The sequence below is a fragment of the Enoplosus armatus genome, chromosome 13 (assembly GCF_043641665.1).
Source record: "Enoplosus armatus isolate fEnoArm2 chromosome 13, fEnoArm2.hap1, whole genome shotgun sequence".
In the NCBI taxonomy this organism is placed as follows: Eukaryota; Metazoa; Chordata; class Actinopteri; order Centrarchiformes; family Enoplosidae; genus Enoplosus; species Enoplosus armatus.
The window spans coordinates 9,741,412-9,767,131 of record NC_092192.1 but is presented as its reverse complement, the minus strand read 5'-3'; the positions used below and the strand labels follow the sequence as shown (position 1 = coordinate 9,767,131).

Genomic DNA, 25,720 nt, shown 5'->3' with positions numbered 1-25,720 from the left:
TGCTGTGTTCTCTTTGAAGTTACCCTGCGGGTAGTTCATTGTCTGTCAGTTGGCTTGCGTTAGGAAAACGTCTCCAAATGGAGAATGTGTCGGCTCGACACAGCAGTCTTTCCAGCTATATTGGTGGCTGCCAGCAGCTCAGCTGTAGACTTACAAGCTGGCAACGTCACGGGGTTATAATTAGCTAAAGATGTAACGTTAACTGGCTGGCTTTTTTCAACTGCCCAGAGTAATAAGGGTAGATTGTCCAAGGCAAGAATGAGCTCATTCATGACAATGTTGTGTGATTATCATATGTCTAGGAATTCTCTGAGGGAGTAAAACAGACCCACCAGAAAAATATATTTTATGTCACTAGAAAATGCCTATGGCCATCACCTAGTTGTTTCTAAATCCCTTTATCTATAGTGGAGTGAGAGGAGCTGACTGCTAACTCGGTGCATGCCATCCTGTGTGCTCTTCTCTCAATAGGACCAAACGATCACGGGATAGCATTTGTGTGTGGGGGGAGAAAACAAATGGGGGATTACGGGTTTGGAGTCCTAGTTCAAAACAACACTGGCAACAAGTCTGCATTCCCGGTCCGAATCCACCCGCATCTGCAGCCCCCACACCACCACCAAAATGTGTCGCAGAGCCCTGCTGCTTTCATAAACAGCACCACAGCCGCAGGGAATGGCACCACGGGAGGCTCTCCCTGGCTCTTCCCTGCCTCTGCCACCCACAACAGCGTGCAAGACGAAATCCTGGGGGGCCCAGAGAAGCCCAAAGCACAGCAGCAACAGGAAATGCAAGAAACGCAAGAAAAGCAGCAGCAGTTGTCCCCTGGGAGTCACCAGGAGGGCGGAAGTGGTGGGATCATTTCAGAACTGGAAAAGGCCCGGTCAGAGGAAGCCAAGACAGACAGCGGCGTGTCTGAAGGAAGTAACGGAAAGGAGAAGCAGCTACGTCTTGAGTCACCTGTCCTGACGGGCTTTGATTACCAAGAGACGTCTGGTCTTGGGGGAACTGGCCCGGTCCAGTCCAGTACAACCTCATCATCACTTACTGGCTTCAACAACTGGTCAGCTGCCATCCCACCGGCGCCATCAACCATCATCAATGAGGACGTCAGCTTCTTCAACCCAGCCTCTGCCAACAACGGGCCCCTGCTGTTCCAGAACTTCTCACACCATGTCAGTCCAGGATTTGGTGGGAACTTCTCCCCCCAGATCGGACCGGCCGCGGCCTTGTCCCAGCACCACCCAGCTCCCCCACCACACCCCCACTTCCAACACCCCCACAACCAGCACCAGCAGCATCGGCGCTCCCCGGCCTCTCCACACCCTCCACCGCCCTTTCCGCACAGGAATCCGGCTTTCAGCCAGTTGCCGCATTTGTCCAACAGCCTGAACAAGCCCCCATCCCCCTGGGGTCCAGCCAGCTACCAGAGCCCCTCTCCCTCCCCCGGCTCCTCCACCTCCTGGAGTCCCGGAGGAGGATATGGTAGTGGTGGTGGTGGCTGGGGAGGCTCTCAGGGCAGAGATTATCGCCGGGGGCTGAACGGCGGGATGACCCCCATCAACTCTATCTCTCCACTGAAGAAGACCTTTCCTAACAACCATGTGGCATCCCAGAAGTACCCTCGAAACAGTCCCGCAGGCTTCAACCCGAAGTCCTGGATGGATGATGGAGTCGGCCGCAGCGATAACATATTCCCCTTTCAGGTCAGTTTGCTGGTGATCGTCTCATTGTATGAATTAGCAATAATTCTGACATACTATTCCTTTCATTAACTAACACATAGTGCTGTTTTTTTCTGTGCGCACTGTGTGTGTTCATGCTTTTGTGTGGTAATATCTTTCAGCAGTGGCCGCTAGCTGCCTGAATGATTAAACATCAGTGTGTCATTTATGTTAGCCGTTAATTTTATTACAGTATGTGGTATAGCTGCTATTTTTAGACACGGGGGGAGGGCATGGATTTACATGATGCATTTGTTACCGTGTTAGCTTAGAAATCAGTCGCTGGGCTCTGTACTTCCACAGCCGTATGTCCCTGATGATGACTAATGTGGCTCTGTCACTGCAGTGGTGTGTGCCATGTATATGAGCTGGGGGGTGGAGGGAGGAGTGGGGGAGTGGGGGAGGCATCATGGATGGAGAAAAAAAAATGGGGAGAAGGAGGTTAGGAATGGGGAAAGGGAGAGAGGATTCGAGGAGAATGATCGCAGAAATGGATGACCAAGCTTTACTGAGATTTAAGAAAAAATCTTGATATACCGTGAACAAGAAGAAATCATCATGGGATTTATTTTATTCTGGCCAGAACCAAAAAAAACTGAGGTAATGCTGTAGATTTATGGCCCGAGCCTAATGCCTAATGATTTTTCAGGATTACCGCTTTATTAATCACACAGGTCGTGGCTGCCATAGCCTAGCAACTCGTTTTCAAAATGCCAGCCTTTTCATAGTGTAATTTTGATAGCCGGGTCCACACAAAATGAAGACGGCTGGAATAATTGTATTATCAGATGTAGAAAACAGCCGATAGGATTGATGGAAAGTGGTAAAGGGAGCATGGAGATAAATTCATTTTATTGATCTAGCTTGTGATTGATTGTGTCAGTCGTTACAAGGAGGTGGGGGTGAAGAGAGGAAGGTTGCTATAGGCCCAGCTAGGCCTGATGTCCTGATGAAAGGTTTTCTTTAAGTGCTGCACATATCCTTTTGCCTCCTTACCTTTGGGCAGCGTTCCTTTTGCGCTGTCAAATTAACTTAACTGGTCAGTCTTAAGTACTTTGTTGCCATTGGTTCCCAATGTCATCTTTGATGGAGCAGATAGTATTAAATTGTCTGAATGATTGCTTGCCTTTGTTGTTTCAGCTTTCTGTCAATGGTCTTACAGCATTACTAACTGGCCTTAGAGACCACCAGTGAGGGGCTACTTTATTTCCTGGCCATGCCCATCCATGGTGCATAAGTCATAATCTCTATTTTCATTAAGGCATTTTCTTCTTCTTTAAAATCCTCCAAACAAGCAAATTATCTCAATTTAGGAAGTGATGCGTATTTTCTTATCCCCTTGCAATTAATGACGCACGGTGCACCACAGGCCAAACAGTAAGGATGTTGTTCTGACATGTCTTGACATGTCTTGGGTAGTTTTGCTGAATAAGTAGCGAAGCTTACCTCTTGATTTAAATGCAGTGATTTATCATTGACTAACAGCCTAATTCCTGGTGGTAGTCATGGGGTCAGTTTCATATCTGACCTGTTCTAAATCATTAAGGACCAAAACTTGTTAATATTTTTAAGTCATATTGTGGTAAAATCAACTCTTACATTCAGCACATTTTAATGAGAGATTACAACGTACTTAGCAACATTATATGGTTGTGGATGCTACATAAAAAAGAGCATGGATGCTACTAGCACCTAGCTCTGTTAGCAGATTCATCAGAATTGTAATTCTGTGTCCATTTTGAGCCGTGGAGAGTCCCTTCTGTTACATCTTCATGTCAGATTTAAGCTAAAGATAGCATTAGTGTAGCTGCAGTATGTTGCTCTTCCTTGTGTTTGAATCAGATCAGCCAAAGTAGCATTGTCCTCCTGCCCTCTTGATACTGCAAGGGCAGATGGAGGATGGGCATATAATGGTGTGTGTGTGTGTGTGTGTGTGTGTGTGTGTGTGTGTGACTCATTTTTTATAACCCGAGTATAACCCATTTACAAAGAACAAGGGATTGATAATATATCCATATATATCCATATCCATTTTAATATAGAAAAAAATATTAAATGACTGTTGAAGATGTACATTGACAATGAACCCTTAACCTACTTGTTTTTTGATAGGTGAATTAATAGGTGTGAGGTGATATAAAACAGCACAATATTTTGAGAGCCAATGAATGACTTACAATGGAGACATTTGCTGTGACAACAAGCATTGTCTCTGTGTGACGTCTCAGCCGGACTGATTTCAAAAAAAGAACTCTTTCCTAGCGTTCCCTCCAGAACCTCTCTGCTCTGCTCCTGTTTCGATGCGTTTCGATTGATATCGATACAGCTTGAAATGATTGCAAATGTTTGCAAGCAGATTCCTTTTTGCCTCACTTTGAGCTGCTAAATGCAGATCTGCATGTTTATGTCTATATGTTCACATCTTCCAGTGATGTCTGGATTCATATTGCTTCTAAATATTTCCTCATGTTGTATAAAGCAACTGCTAGCAAGCATTCACCCCATATGCTTTGGAAATTAGGGTTTGGTCTAACTGAGGTGTTTGTTTCCTGCTTGTAAAAGAATATTGTAAGTGTATCAAATTATGAACCATATCTCACAGATTTTTCTGAACCGTAAGCTGGCGGTATTGTTCCACCCCCTATAAATGAATTGGAAAATGTGTCATTTTGGTGTGAGCAGCGTATACTGTAGATCATGTTGCAGCGTTGAAGCTGTCCCTATAGAAACCACTGTTAAATTATTACACAGGCAACCAAGTGTCAAGTTTATTCGTCAGAGGCTTCCTCAGTGTAGTTCAATCTTTAGGGTCTGTAAGCCATGAGGCCATTGTCTTTTCATTCACTCCCACTGTATTGCCTTTGCTGAAGAATTGCTCGAGCCAAAACCATTAGAGCAATAGCTTTTTTTTTTTGCTTTTTTAAAAAAAGTACTCAAAATGGTGCTTGCCAATGCTTGTCAAGGTCATGCACCGTTCAGATGACTGATGACACATGTTGCCTTACACAAGGTGCCCCCAGGTTTGGTAATTGAAATACCGTAGCTCCTGTAATTCTGAACCAAACAGTCCCCATGAGGAACTGTTGTCACAATGTTTCACTATAAGCTTTCTCCATCTGCCTCACATAGTTTCCACTTTAGCACTGATGAACAGATGAATGATTAGTGACTTTTGCTTTAGAATTTCCATTGTTCTGCCAGTGTACAATCAAAGTTAGTCCATCATAGCGTTAGTTTCTTTGTACCCTTTTGGATTAGATTTGATTGTAACACACACCTCTACAGAGACAAAGCAGGTAGTTGACTCCCATAAAGTAGCACTTCTGTAACATTTGCAGTTAGATGCCATTGAGTAGATAGGAACACATTAAAACAGGAATATGCCCCTGGTGAGGTGTGTTACAATGGCCAGCTACTAAAGCAGATATTTGGTGGATATTTTATCCAAATTGGTGTACAGCACCATGGCACACAGAGGGAGAAAATGTTCCAGTACTGTGGCTGTTGATGCAGCAGGCAGGACCACTGCTGTATTAGAGCAGCTTTAGTATATGGGATGGGCTCTAGGCCAGGCACACTGCTGCTAGCTGCTAATACACTGATCAGCTAGTAACTAGCCTCGGACCAGAAATGTGTGCTTTTAAATGCCTTTTACTTCTCTCTCGCTTTTCTTCTCTTTCCACCTATCCATCCATTAGCTATACACACTTATCCTTGAGGGTCGCAGGGGGACGGGAGCCAATCCCAGATGACATTGGACGAGAGGTGGGGTACACCTTGGACAGGTCGCCAGTCAATCACAGGGCTGACACATTGAGACAGATAACCACTCCCGCTCACATTCACACCTACAGTTTTAGAGTTTAGAGTCAGAGAATTTTCTTTCTTTCCTTGTTTCCTAATTCCTCACCTGCTGCTGTGTCAGGTGCACTGGGCTGATCCGGATTGGTAAATTTGGCCAGTGACCTGCAGGGCCTGCAGGGCCTGGAGGCGAGTAAGCCAGGACAGGATATTGTCTCAGTAAGCTACTTGGGTAACTGTTGGTTACAGCTCCCTCCTCACTGTTTGTGTAGCTTAGATATACTGCAGCCTTTTACAGTGCTGTTATATGAAGGTACGTTATTAAACAACCTCTTCAGGTCTGCAGTGGAAACAAATGTTGAGCACCTGCTGTCTGACTTGAGCATTCTACCTCTGTTCAACGTCTGATTGTAGGCCATCTAGTCAACGTGACATTTCAATTGATATCAATTGGAAAACAGTGATCATCGGTGTCTGTGTTTGACATGCGACTTCCATGATGAGGGCGGGATCACATTGAAGCTAACAGGTTTACTTTGAATGAAGAGGCTTCATTCTTTTCAAGTAGCAGTCCTTTCCGTATTCATGATGTGTGCATGCAAATCCTCTTGCATGCATGTTCATCTGCAAACAAACACTCTGAGCCATTAAGCTGTCGAAGCACGAGGTTTCAGCCATTACCTCTGGTCCTCTGGTGACATTGGTGTTAAATGAGAGAAATGTTTTTTAGACTAATGAGTGGCCTGAGCTGTTCTGGCAAGCACATAACTCTGCTGCTCATACAGCCTCACTGTGCCCTTCTCACACCCTTGACAGACGCTCTGAAACAGGAAGAAAGAGAGCTTGTGTGCATGTGTGTGTATGTGCACATACCCATGTGTGCACGAGCCCTAATTAGTCCCTGGCCTATGTCTTCTGCACATGTGTCTTAACAAAGGAAGAAGACAAAGCAGAGTCTATGTGGAAGTGTCATATTATATTTAGCCTAGCTCATTGCAAACAATAAAGGAGGAGTCAGTTCAGTCTAATCCCCAAGCAGCGCAAAAGACTGCAGGAACCCCTGCCTCTGTCACTCCTGTTACAACCCAAATGCACACATACACACACCATTCAGCCATTCAGCTAACACTGTGTAATAGGTTGTTTTTGACAGTTGGGGGTATTTAATGTCATAGCAGGCCTTTGAAATACTTTGACCAGGAAGAAACATAATCACAAGCATCAAAGCTCAACCTGCTTCCCTTTCCTGCCCTCCTTTCTTCTCCTTTTACTTTGCCTTACCTCACGACTCGCTTTCCCTCTCTCCATCATCCCCCTTCTTTCATCTGCCATTTTCCCCTTCCCTTCTTTGCTTTGGGCTTCCTCTCTCTGCCTGTTGTCTCAGGGATGTGATTTGAAGCATAGGAAATAAGGGGAAAAACCGTCAACCTTCCCGCCAATGAATGTGAAGTAGATGTCGAAATCTCTAATCTGTAAAAACCTGAAAACTCATACTACAGTCGTCATTTTTCATTAACAGACAGGTGACATGGAAGATTAATGTTTGAATTAATCACCCACAGCATGCTGTATTTAATCATTCTTTACTTCCCTACGTGTCATCAAAATCTGATGGAGGCTCTTTAAGATTAAAACCTATTTAGAGTCAAGAGGCTTTTGCAAGCAATCTGGTCCGTCTTGTTATTTCAACCCCTTTTTCACTTTACATTAATCAAATGCTGCTTAAAAATCAGCTTCATTTTGTGAATGTTTAGGTAGAGTTGTACAGATGCCTAGTACCATCATATTTTGCTGATGTGTGACAGCTGTAGGTGATGTTTAAAGGTGTGTGAAGTAAGCAAACTGGGAGACTATTGTGGCTAGGTCTAGCTCCGGCTTAACACTAGCTTGGACATTCAAACTAGCATTCATTTCATAGTTGTCTCTGCTCAGGATGCAGCTGATGTTAGACTTTACTGGCCGAACAGGATAGTTTTATGGGCAACACACACCAATGGCGTATGATGCGCGTCAAAATCCTTGTGCTCATTGTTTTCTATGTGAATCTGCACATTGGTGACGACGTCACTTCAGAAAAGCAGCTATTTTATCGCATTCTCTACCCGCATCGGCACATCCTGGCTGCTGTACCTCCACTATTTCTTCTGTCAATATGACCTAGCCAGTGTCTGGCATGTACGTGAAATGGCTGATGTGTACTGTACTTTACATTAGGTTTATGTTGTTCTCATAAAGCAGGCTCGCCCATATTTAGTATTCTTCAGAGTTCAGGTAGAATTGGCTTAGTTGGGAAATTAGCATTTACCATATTCTGACAGTTGAAGCAGCTAGTCTCACCAAAAAGTAATTTTTAGTATATTCTCAATTCATGGTCCCAAATGATTGCAGTACTATTCTACTATCAAGATTAGATTAACTGTTCATGTGAGAAGATATGTTAGAGGTCTTACCCCTTATAAGAAGATTATATGTTATATTTTGGATTGACCAGAATGGCTGAAAAGCAACACTAAATAAACCCATAGGCTGTGGTTTTTGAATCTAATAAGTCCAGTTCCCAGCTCTATGCCTCCCACAACACAGGAGGACTCCATCATCTGATTTTCCTTCTTTTGATGTGTGCACCATCTCTGATCTACTGTGCACACGCTGCCTTTTTTAAAGTGTTGATTTCAAATTTGATGATTCATTCAACTACTAGCGTAATCCTGGTACATGTAGATCAGTTCAGTACACGTTTGTTGATTCAGGGCCAAACATTCAGAAATGGCGTCATGGCTCGATAGAGGCCTTTTTTTATTGACAGTCATTGTAAAGAGGGGTGTGTAAATCCTTTTAGCTTCAACCAGACTGCATCGTGCTTATTATATTTTTTCTGTTTATCCAGGTACACTGCTTCCAAATAATACAGTATGTCTTGCCATGTCCTCTATGTTTATACCTATGGCCTAGGGTTAGCGTGGGCAAGCTTTCGTAGATGCACTGACGTGGACTCCACTGTAAATTGTGTGTGTCTTGCTCGCAGCTAATCCCTGCGCGTGTGTGTGTGTGTGTATCTGAGCACGCCCTGCAATCTGTCAGGGATGAGTACTTTGCTGGTCAGCTGGCCAGTTGTTGAAAGAGAAGGATGCACGAATCTGATGATTAATCACCCTCTGCACCTCTCCAGGCTAATGCTTAGCAACTGCAGAGCACCAGCTAGGCCTCATGTCCAGCATACTGAGCCCATCTCGGCCACAAAATGAATTCCTATTCTCCTGAAACAATATAATAGGATTAAGCTCAGCCAAAATATAACTGTACCAAGGAGATGGAACAATAAAGAATAATGACGCCCAATGAAAGCATTCCATTTTTGAAGCTGTTGAAGCACAAAAGCAGTAAGAGCGTCTGCTTACTGCTTCTGCTCAATTATCATAGTATACTACAGAAATACCATTAACTCTAGAAATACAGCAGCTCCCAGAAATACTGCACTATGCTGCTACCTATCTGTGTTTGTCTTGGGTAATGTATTTGTGTGCTTGCCAATGCTACGATATACTCACTAGTAGTGTATTCCTCCCACAGTAACCAGTCCTTCACTTGTTTCTTTGAATGTTTGGTTTATTTGACCTAAAGCAATAGCCTAAGTCCACATAAGATACTGAGGCGGATATGAGAAAATAGTAGACACAGTCTGGCCTATATCCCTGTGTTGATATTTGTTTTGAGGGAGAGAGTGTGCACTGGGTGTGTTCTTCTACCGTGTCATCTCGGTTTTAGCATGTTCCTCCAGTCAGTGAGTCTACACCAGCCAGAACGCTGGTAAAATTTACAGCTGGGAAGTTTGGCTGTTTCACCAGCCAGTGTGGCAGACATCCAACCGCACTCTTTGGCTGATCAGATAGTGAAAGTAGCTATTGGATTTTGGGAGCCCCTGCAGACACCAGACACTAGATTAAGAAGTGAGTTGCCTGCTTGCCTGCCCGAGCCTCGGTCATATGCTTCTCTGACGTAGGTCTGTTTTTCTGAACCCTGTAGCATTTGACCCCTGTTGAGTTCATGGTGTAACATAGTATGCTTTGAGCTTTTCTTCCCAAGGTGGTTTTGCTTTCAGGCTGTTCTCCACAGACATCGGCCTACAGTTGTTTTTGCGAGGGTGGGACTTGGGTACATACTACCCAGAGGTGAAGCGTAGATGCATTTGTTGGAAGGACAAAGTGGTGAATGGCAAGAATGAGTGACTATACACATAGGTTACTTACAGGTTTTCAGACATGTTTGGTAATTCTTGTTGTGCAAGGCCTGTCCATTATCAGTGAGGTTGAGGGCAAAGCTGATCACGCAGTGTTGATGTCAGGGCGTTTTTCAGACTTTTCAAGAGAGGTGAATTTGTCATAAAGCTGCTCCTTCAATTCTGTATTTATTTTGTATTTTTTTTTTCGTACAGATGACTTTAATTATCAGGCTTTCACACATTCCTATTGTTGAATGTTCAAGTGCTATTTTTAAACCCGACAACATCAGCCCACAATTGTCATTTCTCACTTTCTGTTTCCTTGATTTCAAGTAGGCTTTACAATAGACAAATTGCATCTCTCTTTTCCAATCAGACCCCAGTGTGAACAGGTGTTGCTACACCTGACTGGATGAATGCACCACTTGCTGGGTTTAACTTTGACTCTTTGCCTCTGATTTTTAAACGCGAAAAATGTGGCGGCCGTTCACATGCACCAAATGAAGTTTCTGAAGTTTTAAGAGGCTGTGTGTCACGTCATCATCTAAAAACTCATAGTCCATGATTGGTGCATCTTGTCAGGCTCAATCAACTCTTTAGGGGATGTTTTCCAGACTTAAATCTCATATCAAAAACTGAGCTCAAGAGATGTATTCTGGCTTAGATATTTCACGAGCATGTGTCTTTACAGTCCAGCAGGCTCTCCTTCTCCCTGTTGTGTTAAATGTTTTTACTCTGGTGTTAAATTACTCGTGTGTGTGTGTTTTACTAATTGCTGCATATATCATATATCACTGTGTTTACATAAAATGCTAAAGACTGGCTTAGAGTATTGTTTTGACCTTGATCTTTACAAATAGTTAAATAATGTGCTGTGGTTGATACAATAGATACAATGCAGAAAGTAGGAAAAAGTTTATTTGATTCGTGACCAGACAGTTAAGATAAAAACAATCATGACTAAACATTTTAGTCAGGAGAGTCATTGGCTCTGTGCAGTGTGAGATCTCTGACGCATAAATGAGGAATAGAAATCTTTTTTTAAGGTATTTCTGCTTTTAAGGTGGCATGCGTTTGAGAACGACTGACTGGAAAAATGGGGAAGAGACAGAGGAAAGAATGAGACAATCAATCGCGTGATGTTGTGGGGACACAGGACATTTAGCACCAACTGTAAATGTAAACAGGAAGAATATTCATTTTTTTCATATTGGGGGCTTTAGCAGGATTGTCTGCCTGAATTATGGTTGTTTTGGACAGAATAAAACCAAAAGAGTTTACAGGTTGTTGTCAGAGGCTACATATTTTGTTTGGTTGAGGTGGAGTCAAGAAAGAAGCCTTATCAGCATTGGTACTTGGAGTGTGTGTGTGTGTGTGTGTGTGTTTTTGACACATATTTTGTGCATGCAAATTGCATGGGTGTGTGTGGTTACACATGTTTATGTCTGCATACAAACATTTCCAGTATGGCTGGTATGCCAAGGATGCCCCTGCTGTAGGTGACAAAGCTTTTTCTGAAGAATTGGCTCGGCTCCTGCTTGTTTTACTGGTGACGTGCATGATGCTGCAATTCATTGAATGAGTGAGTTTACAGCTTAGTTAGTTAACTTTGCAAGTAACACAGCAATAACCATGTGAAAAGGGGAATCGTGGTTAGAAATAAGACAAAGAGAGATCAAATGCTGACAACAGTAAATAGATTTAATTAACAAAGGAGTGCCTCAAATGGTTCACACACCTGTCCCATAGTGATGTCTCTGAGGGTGTTTTTGAGCTCCTGTTTGGTGGCTAGAAAACCAAAACAGGATGCCTCAAAAATTCAAGCAGAAAAAACCCCAATGGCCCTAAAATAAAATCTTTTTAATAAGGTTGATCCAACTTTTTATCTCAGTTTTTACTTCAGTTTGCAGAATACATTAGAGATTCTCTTGAGATTCCAGTGATGCTTATTCAAGACTAGGGCCCGCTCCTAATTTGTTTTGTTTGTCACTCAGGCTATTTAGGCCAATGCCGAAAGTGCCAGAATCTTAAATTAAGAGACCGTCATGCATTTAAATCGTCACAATACCATGGTATCGCGTTTATTAAAGCAAAGTAGAAAGAAATATGTACTGGCACAAATGAAGCAATCTTAAGTTAAAGCAAGAATGAAGTGAAAACCCTCCATAAATAACGTAAGTGTCTAGCTGCTCTCCCTTATTAATAGCTTACCTTGGTCTTGAATGTTTAGGCTGTGTTTAGAGTGTAAAGCAGTCAGAATTGCAAAACACTATATCTTCTTGTGTAAATTAAGATAAATGCCTTTTCCTCCTCGTGTGTGTGCTCTTTCGCCAGCTTGGGTTAATTGAGGCTGTGTTACATTAAAAGATAAATCTAATTACTCCAGGTGCTCCCGTGGACCTGCTCGGTGGCCAACTGTAAAGTTCATGGCTTTTAAGCAGGTAAAGAAAAGTAAATGGTGTTTCTCCTCTTTCTCTCCTCTCTTTAGGAACGCACCAGGTCCTTTGACAGCTTCAACATGAACACGCTGGAGAGCTCCCTGATCGACATCATGAGGGCTGAGCAGGACACCCTGAAAGGTGACGATGCCAGCTGTTAATCAAGAACATGAAACACTAAGCAATACTGCCATTTTCATTTTACACTGTATTTTTAGCACACGTGTGATTCACAGGCAGTTGTAATTGTCAAAAGCTATGTGTGAGCGTTACATTTGAAGGTAGAGCCAATATCTGCTCACACACACACAATTTAACAGAGAAGTTTCACTTCCTCCACAGGTCAGACAACTGGACATTGTGTCTACTTTTGGTGTTATGATGAACAATAAGAAAGGCTAGCCTGTGTAGCAGTCAGCTCACAACTCTTCCTTCTCGCTTCTTCCCATTTTGAAATTTAACAGAAATGGAGTGGACAAATGAATAGAAATAGGTTCACCTGACTAGTTTTAGTTATCAGTTAGTAGCATCCATTGGAAATTTGACTCTAACTCACTTTGGTTATTGATTGATAGAGACTAGCAATGTCTGTTATTGGCTGAATGGTGTTGGGCAACATTGGTCAATGGTAACCCAGAAATGGGTTGTTGAATACTGCAGGTAGTGTTGTTTATTGGTTTAGAGGGTGTAACTGAAAGTAATTATAGATAGAGAGTGCTTAGCTAACAAAAAGGACTGTGGCCAATATTAGCTGTTGGTTGAGAGGGAGTAGCTTGTAGGAGTAGTTGTGGTAATGATCATTGTTTGAAAGAAAACACCTTTGAAAGGAAACAGTGGGGCTTGATTGGTGATAGACTAGAGTTTAAGTTGACAGCCACATCTCTTAGTATTTTATCTGACCACAAGGCTTAATATAACGACTACTGCACAACCATCTTCAAGGTCATCGCAGTCTAATGGACTTACGTACCAGAAATCAATTAACTTGGGTTTCTGTATGTGCTCAATTACAAGAGATCCCAAAATGGCTGTGATAAGATGTTGTCTGCCTTTTCTAGCCTGCATGTACAGTGTGCTCTACAAAAAAGCACAGCCACACATATGTAAACATACACACATACCAGTTTCACTACCAGAATAACAAACTGAGTGAAAACTCTGTGCTCCAGACACTTCACTTTCACCTCGTATTTATTTCAGCCTCACACCCACTGGGCTCAGCCACATCCAGCTGTGATCTAATGTTCTGCTGTCAAACCAAAGTAAATCTTCCCTCAGTATTAAGAGAGGAAGACTGGAAGGTTACCTCATTAGCCACGTTTTGGTGTCTTAGCTCCAGCCACGCTGGCACGGACTCCTGCGACTGTTGGATCCGAGAGCTTGGCACCAGAAGACAAAACAAGTTTTCTTCTAAATTGAAAACCGCATGCTTCTGCTTCATTAGAAATCAAACCATGTAGGGTTTTGAAATTATGATGAAATTACATATAGATAAGCAGAACTGATGTCGACCCCAACTTCCTATAATAGTTGAATGCTCTGTCCATCTTTGTTGAAGACAAGGCAGTGTTTATATGTGATACCGCAAATGAGTCATCTATGTTTTCAAATCAATCTACGCTTTGTCCAATATATCTTATCACAACATGTTTATTTTTCCTCTCACTCCTCTCATTTGACCTTATTTTTCTCCATCTTTCTTCAGCCGAGCTTTTCAGATTTGTTCTCATACAGTACCCCATTCTCTACTGCTTTCACATGATGCATCACACCATAACTCATCCCATATTCCTTATCTTTTTTTGTCTTGTAGCCCTTGGCCTGCTACAAAATATTATTATTGTACTATTTATTTCTTGTTTTTATATAAAGTCCAGGCTTGTACTGTGCCGTGCCAAGTGTAGCAGTGACTTAAGTGAGTCCTTTCCTTTTTCCCTCACAGCAAAGTAGAAAGAAAAACATAATTACAGCACATTTTCTTTGAGCGCGGACTCTTCTCCAGGCCAACTGTCTCCTGCTTTCTGTCACACACATACATGCACGTATACACACATGACAGCGTGCATACACAAACACATTTAGAAACACGTAAGCGGAGCGCAAATTTCTCATTCCAGCAGAATATATTGAGCAACGTGAGAGTGATGAAGCCAGGGAACAGGCGAGGCAAAATGTCTACAGTAGAAGTGGCTTTGAATCGCTTCCAGCATTGTCCTGACTGACAGAAAGGATCTCTCTGTTCAGCCACCACACACACACACACACACACACACACACACACACACACACACACAGACACAGACACAGACACACACACACACACACACACACACACACACTCTAACTGTTACTGTGCTGTACATGTATGTAGCCAGCATCATGTAAATAAGGTTCAGATAACGGGCACACACACAACCCTGCGGACACACAGGGACGTGCTGTGCTTACATGCCTGCTTACTTGCTCCTCAGAGACTATTAAAGGCTCTTGAAATCCAATATGATTGACGGGTTGTGCTCAGAAGGACTTTGATTTTGGGTGGTGCACCTATCAGCACATATATTACTAAGCTAAAATACAGGGAGATAAACTGTTGAATTCTGCAGTTCAGTCGAGAGGAGCTTGTCGGTTTAATCTGGTTTTGGTTGGCACCTATCCTGATTAAAGTGTATTTTTGATGCAGATAATGTCCAGACTGTGATGAATGTGATTGGATGTATGTAAATCTGTAGTAAAGTACAGTAGCTCCCGAAGCCACGGGTGGTCCGTCCTGGTTTGGTGGTCCATGAGACCTAGCTCTGTTTATGCACCACATCTACTGAGTACTGTGGGGCTCAATAGGCGAGGTGTGGGGGAGGGGCCAGCAGATTTCCATGTGACCGAAGCATCGGAATGCACCAATCACAGGGCGGTCCGTACCCGTACAACAATGGTTGTACTATTTCAGCTCTTTCATCTCATTATCCCTCTGCAGCAAGCAGGCCTTGCATAACTTTGAAGCTTGTTTGGCATCATAACATGTATTTGTGTGTGTGTGTGTGTGTGAGACGGGCCTGGCAAGTGGCTCAATGTAAAATGTATGATGAGAGAGAGAGAGAGAGAGAGAGAGAGAGAGAGAGGGAGAGGGAGACATGGAGGTCGTTGAGAGGGAGAGGGATGGTTGGTGTCCCACAGATGTAGTCTCTAATGAGATTGATGTGGAAGCACACTCATGTTTGTTATGTATGTATGCTGTTAATGAACTGTCTGAAACACCCAGTGTTTAATATGTTCTTCTGTACAAATCAGTACAATTTTCAAACCAAAACCTTCCCCTGTTATTTGGAGTATGCCCTACATTGTGTGCTGCATTGTTAATAAACAAGTAAATCTCTGCACATGTAGCAAAAATCAAGAGCCTTTTGCCCAATGAGGAACTGCTTAACTGATAGGGGTGCTATCTTTATATAGTTTCATTTCTGTGATTGCCACCAGACATGTTTCTGTTAAATCTCAAAATGCCTTTAACACCAAAATGAAGATTAAACGATGATCATTCAAAAAACCATGAGACGGAGGATATTTTCTGGAGGCTATAAGTATTGTAGTATTTTCATCTTCTTCATTCCTACTGAAACATAGAGCTTTTTGTTTAGAACAATGGATCATAGCATAAAACATCGGCCAGATATATTCAGCCTTACTAAAAAGACTGAAATAGGAGTAATGTGAAACCTTCTGGATTTCTTTTCCTGATTTTAAAACTCTTTATCCCTCCGTATGTCACATTTAGTAATATGTAAGACGCATCATGTTTAAATATTTCTGCTCTGTGTCTCCCTGTGCAGGTCGTCTGGGATTCCCTCATCCAGGAGGGGACAACCCTCTGCCCCTCAATGGTATGTATGACAACCTACTAACAAGTTAGGGGAGTTTGTGTGCAAAATTTTATTATTTTGACAATTTGAATGAAAAATGATCAGATATCCTTTGAAACATACTTTAATTATCAAACTGTCATTCATTTTATATTTATTATTTATTATTGAATGGTGTTGTCCTTGAACCAAAATTTAAAAATGCTCATTAATCTGAAACTACGCACATACTGGCAGGCTAAATAAAAAGTAAAAAAACTTAACATGCTAAAAACATGCTCCCTCAGGTAAATCGTGTCAGTTCTTCCCAGCTAAGTGGACATATAAAGTATTATTCACCCAATTTTAGTGATTTTATAGTTGGACAGTGTGTGAGAGTAACCTTGAGTGTTTGTGTCGGGTGACTTTGAAGCCTCGTGCGCCCTCGCTCGCCTGGCTCTGAATCCAACTAAAAAGTTTTGGGTGCCCCTCTGCTTTGTAAATGTCAGTGTGAAATAAAATTGACATTTCCACACTCGTCCTCTTAAAAGTAGCTTTAACCAACAAGCATTTCTGTTTACGACCTCTCATCTTGTCAAATAAATAGATGGGAGTGAAAGAGGATGAGTGGATAGAGAGGACGTAGTGATTTTTGACACCAGGAAATAAGATATTAAAAAATGGCCTTAGGATGAGACTATCTATGTGTCTGATGGCTCAACTCCTAGCACCAAAAACATTCTTGTCCAGCAAATAATGTTGCTCTTTGTGACTATAGGGTTTTATGTTTGTGGATTTTTGTTTGATAGAGATAGGGATGTTGCGTTTATGTGGTATATATATCGTACTTGAGCTTGACATTTGTTTATGCACTATTCTTTGTGCTGTGTGGTTTGCTCATGCAATGCAGCTGTGACATGCAAATTTCCCCCCCGGGGATAAATAAAGTATCTGTCTATTTTCGATCAGTAGGCCTCCATGACACACCTGATTTTAGGAAGCAAAATGTGTGGCTCTTTTGTTGTTCAAAATATTTTTATTTTTTACACTAAAAGATATTCCTTCATGCCTGTGTTTCTGAGAAATACTATGAAGATATAAAGTTCATTTAATTTCTAGCTATTGTAGTTTCCTTGTTAGTCATATTGCACAGAAGAAAATAATACCTTTTAGAATGTATATAAATAACTGTGCCTCCCTCCAATGGCTGAATACAATCCCTTAGACATGCTGCAGTTTCCACAACAGCAGTTTAATATTCAGCTACCTCTCCTTTGCCCTCGCACGCTCTCATTCCCTTTTATCATTGTGTAATTGTGTTGTTGTAGCTTTTGCCTTCTGGTCTTGGGCCAGGATGTAAAACAGGAGAGGCCAGTAGTTTCTTTACAAGATCGCTGGGTCACATGGGGAGATCACATGGTCAGGAGCTGTCATCAAGCCCTGAGACAGATGGTGCCAGCGGATAGTCAGGATTCAGAGGTTGCACACCAGCTCTCTCTCGCTCTCTCTCTCTCTCGCTCTCTTTTTGTCTCATAAGCGTACACAGATTGCATTCCTCATTCTCTTGATCTCTCTCACTCACTCTCATTTTCTCTCACCCCCACACGGCTTTTTATCAGCTTGTTTCTCCATCTCTTCCAATCTATTTTTCTCTCTCTCACATGCATCTTTTTATAGCACTCTCCGCTCTCTTTCAATCTGCTTTCCTATGTGCGTCTCTCTCTCTCTTCTCTCTTTCTAGCTCTCTTTGACCCCCCCCCCCCCCCCCAGAGTTAATGTCCATCTGGGTTGGAAAGTCCACTGAGGGAGCAGAGGATTATTGCTTGTGTGTTCTGGCCACTTCTTCATCCCCTCCATGTTCTTACAGTTTTAGATGGGTCGATGCTTCAGTCTCTCCAGTGTCCACATGTGAATTAATTTCACTTCAGCTGTGAGCAAAGAAACATTATTTCCCAGTGAGTGCATTAAATGGATTGAGTAAAAAGACCATCTTCTTGTGTACATACATCACAGTGAACTGCATTGTGGGCTGATGGACCTGATTTATAGACTTCTGTGGCATGAACTAAACAAAAATAAAGTAATGATTGCTTTGGCTATCGAGGTAATTTTACATTCACAAGATCTGTAAGGTGGTGTGGTGGTTTGTAAGACCATCCTGCAAAGGACAGGTCATCATTCCTATCCTCCCACCAGCCTACATACCTTTTTAACAGAATGATTTAAAATGTGAAGCATCACTCTTTAAAGCAGCATCCAGTTATCACTGATTTACACAGAATGCAATCTGGTTTTAGAAGATGCTATGGCACTTTCAAAAAGTGAGTGGTTAACTCTATTGTTTCCCTCGCATGTGCCTCCTGCCGTTGCCATGGTCACACGGCGAGCACACAGCGACTACCATGGAAAAGTTCATCAATTATCAACTCGGGCAACAGAGGCAGATAGCCATGCACCTATGTAAGAGTGGCAGCCGCCCTCTCTCTCTCTCTCTCTCTCTCTCTCTCTTCTTGGTGCCACCGCTGCCTTCCTCGACCGCAGGGCTGCTATCGTGTTTACATTGGAAATGATGATGGTTGCAACGGTAACCGCTCGCTGTCAGAGATGCATTCAATTTAAAGTCTAAAGCAATGACTGGAGGAGAACAAAACACATATTGTGAAATGGCCGGCCATATTCAGAAACACTTACTGGTAACTGCTCTGTTATTACTTCTGGCAGATTCATTTGGTTTATTGTGGAAGGAAGTTTCACTCCCCCCATAGTTAGCCACGCCAATGCTTCCTCTGCATCTGGTATCAGCAACAAGAACAAACAAAACCACTGCTACTGGGAAGGCTTGGATTATAGTGACACACTTGATGAATCGCAGTCTTGGTTTCTGTCAGTGGGACTGCGCTGAATTTGCTGTTGTTGTCTCCGTGCATGGTAATACACAGAACTGCTTTTACAGTCAAGCTAAGTGAACTGGATAAGTTGCACAATTGTTTAACTAGTGAAGGACTTTCCATTATCAGAATTGTACTTTATAGTCTAGTGTCGAGAAAGCAGTATGGTGACAGTTCCACAGGCTGATTATGATTCACAGCTGATTAATAAAAGAGGAGGCAGACGGGCAGACAATGGAACATCCCTCCATTGTCATGAACCACCTGGCACTTTCATTGGTACAGTGTATTATGCATCTTTTATAATCACCCTCTTCTTTGATTTGTCCTTATTCCACATGCAGCCAGGAATTATAGCAGGAGACGAGGTAAAATATAATCCTGGACATATTATGTCACTTTTCCAGCTTTAAGTCATCTCTGTAGGTCTCACTATTTTTGACTGATTTTGCGATGTTGAGCCGTGCTGTTATGATTTTATTGGTTATGGGGCGTTGTGGTTGTTTAAATGAATGTTCATCAGAGTTTTGAATTAGTCTGCGCTTTGTATCCGTACAGTGACATGTTTGTCTGCATGATTGTCTACGTGTCGAGCCTTGCTATGAGCCTGTCAAGTGATGTTATGCATCTTTCATCCTTCCAGTGTGTGCTCCTCTCGTTATGCTCGACTCTGCTTGCTTTTTCTCATTTTCACACACATTTTGCAGGATTGTTAAGCCACACAATAGTTGTTAGTGTCACATTTAGCTGAAAGTTAATGAGGCAGAGAGACGCACAGAGTTTAGTGTGTGATTTACACACACACACACACACACACACACACACATTGCAACAGAAGCACAGACACATGGCCAGGCACATGGCCTGACACACGCATACACACACACACATACTCTCACACTCGCACACACACACACACACAGCACATACTGTAAGCTCATGCTAACTCCCTTGCATAAATCTTTATAAAGCAGCTCAGCAGGTTGTATGGGAGCAGGAATAGGCCATGGAGGGCTTAACCTCTACAACACACACACACACACACACACACACACACACACACACACACGTACAGTCCACTGGGAAACTATTTAGACTTGCTCGCTTAGCGGACTACTGTGTTTGTTTGAGAGAACCTGCATGTTCAGTCCTCCACAGACATTACAGTTGCTGGCTGTGTGTGCGTCACGGCAACCAATTAAGAATCAAGAAATCTAGTTAGAATAACGCATAACATGACATTCTGTGCATTTCATGCTTTTTGTTTTTCGTTCAGTCCAACTCTTATTTTATTACTTTCAAACTGCAATATCTCCATGCTACATTAAGATGATTATGTTGGTATTTGTTTCTCCTTCAGACAGCAGTGTTTTCATGATCGTAGTCTGAGGTTTTGAACATATTTGCAGATGTGAAAGTGGTCTGAAAATACCTGCAATCATTTCACTCTCACCAGTGGGCATTAAAGCCACTCAGTGCCCAAGGAAATAGAAATGTGTTTTAATGCATCCCCAGTAATGTAATGCATTACATGCTACTAACCTGCCTAAATGATGTGGTAGGTGATCTCAGATCAAGAAAAGATGAAAATAATTATTACTTCACCTTTCCACCCAGCGCCAGGTGGATTATTCAATGCAGTGAAAATTGAAAAGTTTTATAAAATAAAAGTTCTCTTTTCAGGAAATTAACCTTTCCTGCTCTCCTCTTCTTCTTCTTCTTCTTCTTCTTCTTCTTCTTCTTCTTCTTCTCTCTCTCTCTCAGGCCACTCCTCTCTCTTCCCCATGGAGGATGGTTTCCCCGATGATGAGCGTGGTGATCAGGGGCTCGCGGGCCTGGGCTCTCCACACTGCTTTCCACACCAGAACGGAGAGCGCGTCGAGCGCTACTCACGCAAGGTCTTTGTGGGAGGACTGCCCCCGGACATAGATGAAGGTAAAGTAGTTACATTAAGATCAAAAGAATTTCATTTCTGGGTCATTTCAGTCATTTTCGGTTATGATTGAAACTTAGAAGATGGGAACTTGAGGTAAAAGGTCTACCATAAGACAAGGTTAAACCTGCAGCACAAGCTTCTTACTGTACATTGAGGATACCTTACAAATCTGAAATCTGAGGCTGGACTCCTGTAAATCTTCTCCAGTGTTTTCTTTTAAAAAGTCCAATGAGTATGCATTCTGCTTAATTTCAGATGAGATAACGGCCAGTTTCCGGCGTTTTGGACACCTGTTTGTGGATTGGCCTCACAAAGCAGAGAGCAAATCCTATTTCCCCCCCAAAGGTATGTCAAATCATCATCACAGGTCATTCTCTCTTTTTTTAAATTAATTAATCACTTTTTTTTACACATCTATTATTACCAATTCCTCATCTAATTTATTGCTACAATGGAGAGGTTGCAGGTATTACGTCTGTATCTCCGTTATGTTTTTTTGGTAACTGATTTTAGTATTTTGGCACAGCTGTGTTAGCCTTTTTCGGTCTGTGCAGTCTGGTATTGTCTTGGCTGTTATGTGAAGCATTTTGCAACCGTGTCTGGACCGTTTGTCGGTTTCTCTGTCTGTTTGTAAATGCTTACGCCCTCCTGCTGTGAATGCAGAATGTCGTCACAGTGATCATTGCACTAAATTCCAACATGACTCTTTGTCAATACTTTAGCGTACCCGGCAGCATGAATAACCCTGCTATTTTATGTGTAGGCTATGCCTTCCTGCTGTTCCAGGATGAGAGCTCAGTGCAGGCTTTGATCGATGCCTGCATCGAAGAGGACGGCAAGCTGTACCTCTGTGTGTCCAGCCCCACCATCAAAGACAAGCCGGTCAGTGGGAACACACACTCAAACGCACCCATCTGCTCTCATCTCTTGCTGTTTCCACTGAACTCAGTGAAGCTTGTGGTCATGACTTTTACTTGACTTTATATGCAGCTTATTTTAAACTGTGCGTAGTGCAATTTATTTCTGGAGCTGAAACCTTTTTGTGATTTTGTGCGTGACAGGTCCAGATCCGCCCGTGGAACCTGAATGACAGCGATTTTGTGATGGATGGATCTCAGCCTCTGGACCCGAGGAAAACCATCTTTGTGGGAGGTGTCCCTCGTCCGCTCCGTGCAGGTATCCTCCATTTTTATGTCTTTTTCCAGCAGGTGACTTATCAACAAATGAGGGTTTACAATGACAACATTTACATTTGAAGTATATACTGCGAATACGGGTTGAATCCTGTGTGTTTATTATTGTCTTTTATTTACTGTCATTTATCAAAGGCCTTTAAAATGTTCACAGTGTAGATTGTGTTCCTTGTGTTTGATCATCTTTTCAGTACATCTATGCATTTTATCCTTTTGCATATGCTTATACTGCAAGTCAGAAATAAACAACACTAAATAGCCGTCCTTCACTTCGCCTGCTTAATTTCTTCCCAATCTTTGAAGTGCCCGCTTCAAGCAAAATTCTCCTTTCTGTAAGACGCTGCAATGTGATCAGCTTGTGTTCATAATAAACATCAGACCTGCTAGAGGGTAGAGCTAAAAGAGACACTGTACCGGTGAGATCGGCTTTGACCTACACTGGTCCTATCCGGAAGTACTCTCTGTGGCAAGCCGTGCTGTGTGGAATATTAAATTCCCTTTTATCCTGATAGCAATGTTATGTGTACTGTGTGTTCATGTTTTCTGCCCTGCTGGTGGTTGTGTTTTAGACCTCTGCGCAGTAGTTGTGGTAATGACCAAGGTCATAAGTCCCTGCAGTGCATTAAATGTTTTATCACCCTGTATAATATTTGAGTCTAAATTTACATGTATAAAATCTACTCATCAAAAAACTGCCATTTGATTTTTTTTTTTCATGTTTCATCAAGTAAAGCTACATTGCAAATGTGCAGGGTTATCTCCCCCCAATTAGCATATTTGTTAAAAACCACAATAAAGTGCAGCAATTTTAGCAGCTGACACTACTCTCATATTTGCCCCATCAAACTCTGCTGAACTTTAATCCATCTGTGTTGGCGGCTTTAAGCTCTCAGATCAACAACCCTCACCCACTTGGTGTGTTTGTGTTCACTGGCTACACAGGCATGAGTTCATGTATTAAGCCTGTGTGTGTGTGTGTGTGTACGTAATCACTGGATTTTGTCAGAATGTTTGTCATTGTGTTCATGTTCTTTGCTTCTGTGTGTCAAACTTGTTTTTGTGAATATTTTTCTCAGCTACTTCTATGCGTTTTTTTCCCCCCCTTTGCAGTGGAGCTGGCCATGATCATGGACCGCCTGTATGGCGGCGTTTGCTATGCTGGCATCGACACAGACCCTGAGCTGAAGTACCCCAAGGGGGCGGGGAGGGTCGCCTTCTCTAATCAGCAGAGCTACATAGCTGCTATCAGTGCTCGCTTTGTACAGCTGCAGCATGGAGAAATCGATAAACGGGTGAGTGGAAAGAAAAGAGAGCTCAGTGTTTTTCTGTCTCTCTTCTCAGTCCTCTTCTTTCTTCATTTGTCTCTCCACACCTCACTTCCTGTTCTGTTCTCGCACTCTCCTCGCATTTGCCCCCATTTCAGTTGTGCTAAAAGAGGATGAATTTGCTTGTTGGTAGAGGACAGGTAGTAGGGAATCACATTTTATATAATTTATTATAGAAGGTCTATGTAAGTAGCAGTGCTTGTCCTGACTCCAAAATGTCAGCACAGAAGAGCATCAAAAAGACTGTTTAGATTTAGAAATCAACATAAACAAGGACTTAAAAAATTAATGCGTCTTCCTTATTATTTATTTATTATTATTTATCTTTATTTGTACAATACAGGGTAGGTTTGATTAGCTTACATGCTAATTTATAACAATGCACAGCGAGAAGTAAATTGTCATTAGTAGAACAGAATAATAAAGTGCGGATTCAATTAAAACAGTTACAGGTAGGTGGAGGGTGGTTATAGAGTACAGTGTTGAAGTTACAGAGAGGTTTAAGTGTTTTTGATTATTCAGTGTCATGGCAGATTATTATTAATTATTCCATGAGACCGCTGCAGTAACATTAAAAGCTCTGCTGTAGTTTATGACCTTGCAGTCACTTTCGAGGTAAGGCTATCAATAACTTACCCACTGTTGTCAGCAGCCTAGGAATTAAAGTAACACAGCTTACTGTGGCTAATTGACGCAAATATTATTCACAAGATAAAGTGAGCAGAAGTCCAACAGAAATATATTGTGAAGAGGTAACATCATAATATAAAATACTGGAATAATAGTACACTTCTTTCTCATTTGCATAATTGGTGTGCACATTTTGTAGACGGAGTGGCTCAGTGACATTCACTTGCTAATAGCACAATCCCTCATCACTGAGCAGTTGGAAAAGCAAGTGAATGGTGTACAGTATGGTCTGGAAAGGAGGTTTGAAATCCACAGATTTCAACATTTGGAGCCTGTCACATGCAATTCTTCAGTTGATGGTGGCTGGTCCTTCTTGCTCCAGTGCCGTTGGCAAAAATGCCAAAAAAGATTATCTTGTTTTGTCTACACGTTTTTAATTTCCTGTGACTGCTTCACAATAAAAGCCACAAAATAAAAAATAGTATCAGTAAGACATATTACAGGCATGCATCATTTCCTGTGGATCCCTCGTGCATAGGTTTGCATAAGTTGAACCCTGGGCGGGAATGGCGGACTCCGTCACTGACAATGAAAACTACTATTTAGTGAAGTGAATACAGACGGTAGATACGTTGGCTACTGCTGAAAAAACGCAGACCATAAATGGTGTCAAAAAAAAAGTTGTATATGCGTTACATTTTCCCAGAAACCATACGTTTTCAGATTAATTTTCTACCTTCTACCATCTGTTTTCCATTTCCTGCAAAATCTAGCGCAGACTTGGACACAAACAGAAATGTAATGGAGATGGCATCGCTAAATTCAAATGATTCCCACCTCTGGTTGCAGGTGGAAGTGAAGCCATACGTGCTGGATGACCAGCTGTGCGATGAGTGCCAGGGAACTCGCTGTGGCGGGAAGTTTGCACCATTCTTCTGCGCCAATGTCACCTGTCTGCAGTACTACTGCGAGTACTGCTGGGCGGCCATCCACTCGCGCGCCGGACGAGAGTTTCACAAACCCCTGGTGAAGGAGGGAGGCGACCGGCCCCGTCACATCTCCTTCCGCTGGAACTGAGCGGACGACAGAGAGGGAGAGGCAACAGGGGAGCAGGAGGGCAGGTAGTGCAGGAGTCGCAAATCATTGTACAAATAAATGCACTTTTCTGTTGCTGGTTCCTTTTTGCTCTAATTTCACTGAACCTTTTTGTCATTTTTATTAAGTTAATATATATCTATATTTTGAAGATAGAAAAGAAAAACTGGAATTATATCCAAATATGTCCAGCAACGAAAAAGATGTGTAACATAATTTTATTTATGCGTTTGATTTTTGAAATATTTTTATGAGTTCTCAAAAAATGCATATATAGGAAAGTTTGAGGTGTGATATGGTACTCTGCTATTCAATTGGCATATTTTTCTAAACAATGTATTTGATTTTAATTTTGATAAAAAAGGCCCCAAAACAAATACACTTCATTTGACATTTGATTGACTTCTTTTGTAGCAGAGCCATTGCTTATTATTTTGTATCGAGTCTCCAGAGCGAATGCTGTTGAAACAGTATCTCATTGGCTTTTTGTTTCTGAGAGGTGTGATTACATTTTCTATTGATACAAGAGGCTCCAGAGCAAATGTGAATCGAAAAAGGTGTTGCTAAAGAAGAGTGCAATTATTTCCAATTTAAAGAGTGCAGATCCAGTATATGAGACCCTTAGTAGTTAACCA

The 25,720-nt window shown here is 42.1% G+C and overlaps 1 protein-coding gene across 4 annotated transcripts; it reads left to right on the top strand.

Moving 5' to 3' along the window:
* Positions 1-518: 518 nt before the first annotated feature.
* On the top strand, positions 519-25,102 carry cpeb4b (cytoplasmic polyadenylation element binding protein 4b). 4 transcript variants are annotated; one of them, XM_070916978.1, is made up of 10 exons: positions 519-1,706; positions 12,233-12,323; positions 16,010-16,060; positions 19,251-19,274; positions 20,671-20,841; positions 21,098-21,187; positions 21,606-21,724; positions 21,904-22,018; positions 23,146-23,327; positions 24,840-25,102. In XM_070916978.1, exons 1-10 carry the CDS (start codon positions 519-521, stop codon positions 25,065-25,067), a joined length of 2,259 nt encoding a protein of 752 aa, XP_070773079.1. In that variant the 3' UTR covers positions 25,068-25,102. The 4 variants fall into 4 exon arrangements, with proteins under 4 accessions (XP_070773079.1, XP_070773080.1, XP_070773078.1 ...); XM_070916979.1 differs by lacking the exon at positions 16,010-16,060; XM_070916977.1 differs by lacking the exon at positions 19,251-19,274.
* The last annotated feature ends 618 nt before the right edge of the window (positions 25,103-25,720 follow it).

Coding starts and splice junctions, on each gene's coding strand:
- cpeb4b (XM_070916978.1), top strand. CDS start 519: ATGGGGGATTACGGGTTTGGAGTCCTAGTTCAAAACAACACTGGCAAC. Junction 16,061..19,250: donor CAACCCTCTGCCCCTCAATG/GTATGTATGACA, acceptor TTCCACATGCAG/CCAGGAATTATAGCAGGAGA. Junction 22,019..23,145: donor CCCTCGTCCGCTCCGTGCAG/GTATCCTCCATT, acceptor CCCCCTTTGCAG/TGGAGCTGGCCATGATCATG.